At 41.5% G+C, this 5267-nt stretch overlaps 1 protein-coding gene across 1 annotated transcript in view; it reads right to left on the minus strand.

The window, feature by feature from the left end:
* The window catches only part of LOC101861469 (solute carrier organic anion transporter family member 2A1), a gene marked incomplete in the record, with an annotated part of 26597 nt that overhangs the window by 5959 nt on the left and 15371 nt on the right, over positions 1-5267 (minus strand). Inside the window, 4 exon segments of the mRNA XM_035972674.1 lie at positions 47-133; positions 450-534; positions 891-1063; positions 1623-1875. Of these exon segments, the coding sequence (XP_035828567.1) occupies positions 47-133; positions 450-534; positions 891-1063; positions 1623-1875 (598 nt within the window).

Genomic DNA, 5267 nt, shown 5'->3' on the forward strand with positions numbered 1-5267 from the left:
CCCCCACACACACACGACAAACACCGAAAAATATGTACGTACGTACCCTCCAAAGTGATGTATATCTTTGTGAATACACCTCCCAAGGTGAAAGCCAAGGCCGGTCCAAAAATAGACAAACCCACCATCGTACCTGCAAGAAATATCCATGAAGGCATTTTCAGATTTAGAGGGAACCACATGGAAGAGCGGGTGGAATCTGTTTTTCTTATCTCTTTATTTATTTTTTAAACTAAATTTTGTAAATTTTCAACAAATTATTTTATTTATCGGGGAGTGGGGGGAGGGAGGGTTTTGTGTGTGTATGTGTTTGTATGTGTGTGTGTGGGAGGGGGGGTGCTGTGGTATCTTAAGAAATTCTGGGTCAACAGTAAATCAAAAATTGACAGCTTCACTGACCATTATTACTATCAATAATACTAATATTATAAAAGTCAGGAGATTCTCACCTAGGTATAGAGTTGACTTTGTCTTGGGCACGTTGTCGTCCACATACGTTCCCAGGAAAGACTGCCGGGGAGACTTGGCTATGCCCTGTGGTAACACAGGAAGACATAAACACATTACATAATACGTCCTACACTTTTTTCGTCATTCAACGTTTGGAAGTGTGTGGTCATAGTGAGTGCTCTGGTGTGGTTTGATCTTCTGTTCAATCAATAACAATATAAGAGTGTTTGTTTATGTGTCTGTCTCAATAAATATGTGTGTATGTGTGTATGTGTGTGTATGAGGGGGGTGGGGGTGGGGAGGTAGGTAAGTAGGTAGGCAGGAGTGTTGGTGTGTGGGGGGGGGGGCGTGGGTAGGTAGGCAGGAGTGTTGATGTTTTTGTGTGTGCGTGTTTGTCTCTAAGCAGCCCATCCCTTCCCATCCCCACCACCTGTCCTTACCTGTATCATCATCCCTATAGCAATGATGACCACTGCCGCCGTCCGCCAACCCTCTGACACCTCAAAGGTATCCACGCGCTTCGCCAGTTCCTCGCAGGTGGCATTCTGGGACATGGCACCAAGCGATGAGCTGTTTCCCGCCAAACACATCTGGGACGGGCTTCGCGGAGGGGCTGTGGCGTGAGAATTAGAGGAGAGATGTTCAGGGGGGGGGGAGATTTATTATTTTTTTAAATATATATATATATATATATATATATATATATATATATATATATATATATATATATTTATATATATGGACATAAAATGTGTTGAGCTAAAGAACAAATATTCGATAAAATTTACCAAACCGGCGGAAAGATGCCTATACCTTCGATTTCATTATTCTGACGAACTCCTGAATTCGCGACGATGCCTCATTATCATTCTAAAGAGTGCATTGTCATGGCCGCGACTCTTTACTCTTTCTAAAGATTTCACTGAGCTGATGTGGGCGCCCAATGGAAAGGCAACACTCCAGTCACGGCATAGTCAAGTGAGGGCACAGCCTACACTGTCTTGCTTTTCATTTGGTTCCAGACCGAGTCAAATGGTACGCTCTACGTTGTATCAGAAATACGTAATTCTAAATAGAGTCAATTAATACGCCCCACAATAAACCAATAATACGTCAAAGTGCACAATCTAGTTTATTTTAATACTTAATATGTGGTATACGAGCCTACTCACCCTGGGAAGTAGCACCGTTTTCTGCTTGAGGCGGCGTAGGAATCTGGTCCCTGGAGCCGAAGAACGCAATAGTGCAAAAGAGACCGGACACCCCGTAGACGATGGTAGATAGTGCGAGGGCTCGCGGAATGTGCAGACGTCTGGCGTAGTAAGACATGAAGAGTGTGGTGATTAAGTAGCCCAGATCGTTACAGGACATCAGGAAACCGGACACCGAACTGCTGAAGTTGAAGTGTTTCTCCAAGGTCGTGATCTGTTGGTGGAAGACTAATATTGTAGTATTCATATATAACGAGCACAGGGGAAACATGAACGTATAATATGGTGCTGCTTAATGCCCCGATCAACACTATTAGTTTATTTAATTAAGAAGTGGGACCTCCGGTAGGACCGAGCCAAACGAGATGACAGTTTAGAAAACTCTACAAAACAACATGGGTTCAAGACCGCCGATTCTAGAATTTGAATCAGGGCGATCTGCTCTGTAATCCAGCTTGATACCAACGGAGGTTGCGGAGCTCCCAAACACAGGGGAAAATAGGCATAGTTACAAACTGGAAACTGTGATGGTATTAATTTTGAGAGCTTGTGAACTTATTATTACATTTCTATTCAACTGTTGGTTTATTTTATTATTGTTTTACATTTCTGGAAGGCAACCAGAAATCAACTGCTTAGTGTTAGACTCTGAAACACGTCCCTTTACAAAATGACGTATCATAGCCCTATGCTAAGCAGTTACAATGAAGTTATTAGTCTCCAAGCTTTTAAAATTGATACCCTCAAAGAAATCCACAACACCCCACCAAGTCAGGTAATTCAGCTTGCCAGAGACCGAAAGCTATTCCTCCCCTCGACGCCCTAGATGGTACAAGAGGAAGTATAAAGTAAAGTAAGTAGATCTACCCTCAAAGTTTTCAGTTTGTGACTGTGCCTGTTTCCCCCTCTGACTGTGCACCTCAGAAGTTTTACACCGTCACTGGCACAATTTTATGTTTACATCATTAACTTTTATTCCGTAGCCCGCTGCTTCGTCCCTGCCTGTCAGAATCGATGGGTAACCCGGGCTGAGAAGGATACAACGTCCTTGCACTTAATTTATATTAATGCTAGCCAATGAGCATTCTCACTTTAACTAACTGTATTTAAAAGCAGGGTAATTTCATTTGAACAAGTGAATACAAAGTCCCTTTTGGACCAGCTGTGTTAACCGATTTATTACTTTAGTTTTGGAATATATTTTTTTGCATTTTCTTTTCCTTTCAACAAATGCAGTCTTTTAAAATAGATGCAATTTGCGAATCTTACGTATAAGACTTGTTATGTATTAGTTGCACCCTATTCTCCGCAAGTGAAGTGGAAGAAGGACTTCAAGCAGGAAATAGATTTTATATCATTTTGCAGCTGAACAAGGGTAGCCTTTGGGGGTAATAAATAGTGGGCGTGCACAATTAATCTATCACAGGTTGAACATAGTCAAGGACATAGATCTAGTGAATACGTTCTATAACTTTGATATCTTTGGGATTGTGATGACCTATTTTTTCACTTTCATTCTCTTTTGTCACTTTGATTTCGTAAATTTAATCTATTTGTTAGCTAAAAGTCAATCTTCTTGCTTTGGAAGTGAACACTCAGGTAATAATACCTTTACCACTACAAACCATTCTAAAGCTCTACTAACGCTGATCTGCTTAAGTCACGTTGGCCTCGCTTAAGCTCATGGTCACATAGGCAGAGCAAGACCTAAAGTGATGACAAGACAATGAACCAAATTGCAATTCGTTTGAGTACTTTTCGCTATAATACTATTATTGCTGCGTAGCCCATAATACGTGAACATGGAATTGTGTAGGCTATTGTGAACAGTCTGTGACTTGGGTTTATTTTTAAGATTGCCTAAGTAAGAGCGAAGCTTCGGCGTGCGCACATTTTTTAGATTTATCGTCTTATTAATAATATTAATGTACCGGAAAAACTCACAACAAGCGTCATTGATTGGCTTAAGCCAAAGAGCGGATTTTTTGTGGGTTTTTTTTAGAGGGGGGGGGGGCAGATTACCATTGCTAAGATCTTGATATACTACGATAAACCACGATCAATGGCCTTGGTATGGCATGGTAAGTAGTTTACGGTGCTATAGCTAGACACAGTAATGACCATAGAGGCGCCAGTGAGGACCTTGCACTGATAAATTTATTTTGAATAGCGCTTTTTGCTGGCATGTTTTATTTTGTGTTTGTGGATGTTTTACGCAATAAAGTACGTATTTTTCTACTGCTACTCCGTGGCTACTGCTACTGCTGTCTTTCTGCCACACCCCTGATCTTCTGGTAGGAAAGATCTACACCTAGCCTTCTCGGACAAGGGCGAAAAATCTCGGAGGGCCCGTGTGCAAGTTGCGCACGTTAAAGATCCCTTGATGGTCTAAAATCGATAAGAGTAGGCTTCCGCCGCCACCCGGGCAAAATTCAAAATTTCCTACCAACTGAAAACATTAGATGTGTCCCGCGCACTCATATGACCTTATGCAGTTGCGAGCGCCGTAAAACACTTTACAAAAACAAACAAAGTACGTATTAAACTATGGGCGAAACGTGCCTGCGGATGAGGTTACAAATCATTTTGTTTGTTGGTTGTTGTTTTTTCTTATGTATACCTTCGAAGCACTCTTAAAAGCTACAATAGTGTGTAAATACCCCCCTCCCCCCTACTTCTACGCACTTTGTGCATCTTACTAGCCAAGTTTGAAAAAAATCACAGACAGAGCAAAGCATCCTCAAAATCAGGTGTGTTCGGCAGGATTAACATTTTCTCAAATTCATTGAGCAACTTGAATCCGATGTCGCTAATAACTATAATCATCTTTCGCTCAATCTCTGCTTAGCGTAAAAATGTCCCTGTTCAACAGATCCAAAAGGGATCGGGGATTACGTAGACTGGTGTAAAGAAACACGCACCCTTCAAACGCAAGGTTTATGCGCATTGGCACGTGTGCTTGCAACAGACTACACAGACACAGCAAGGCTGGGCCCTACCGAGCAAGACATAAATAGGGAGAATTAACCCGATTATATAGAAGTTCCTAGGGGTAAATGGGGAGGGGAATGCCACTCATTCAGGTCATGTTGAAATAACGCCTTTTTCAGTGGCCTCGTGCACTGACTCTCTTGAGTGGTGGTTGGCGGGTGTTCTGGTGTGGTTTACTCCTTCTTTCCTATCAAACATCTATCGTCTTTATCTCTCCTTCTTCTTTTATATTATTAAATTTGTAACACCTCTGATCTTCTGGCACTCATATGACCCTATGCAGTTGGGAGCGCCGAAAAACCTCCATTAAAACTAAAAACGGACTCTCTTGTTATTAATGAGCCCGCGCTTTCCTGTTATTTCTTTGTCTTGGCATTGTTGCCAGAGTCTGTGCACTTTTGTTGTGTAATTTGTTAGTCGTTTCAATGCATTGTTGTACCGATTAATGTGTTCTGAATTGTATTAGAGTTGGACGTGTTATTATTATTGTTAATATCATTGTCATTGCTACTAATATTACACTATCACTATCACTGTATTTCTATTATCAGGATTATGTTATTGTTTTTCCTCTTCCTCCTCCTCTTCCTCTTCTTCCTCCTCCTCCTCCTCCTC

Source organism: Aplysia californica, unplaced genomic scaffold, assembly GCF_000002075.1.
Source record: "Aplysia californica isolate F4 #8 unplaced genomic scaffold, AplCal3.0 scaffold00790, whole genome shotgun sequence".
NCBI lineage: Eukaryota > Metazoa > Mollusca > Gastropoda > Aplysiida > Aplysiidae > Aplysia > Aplysia californica.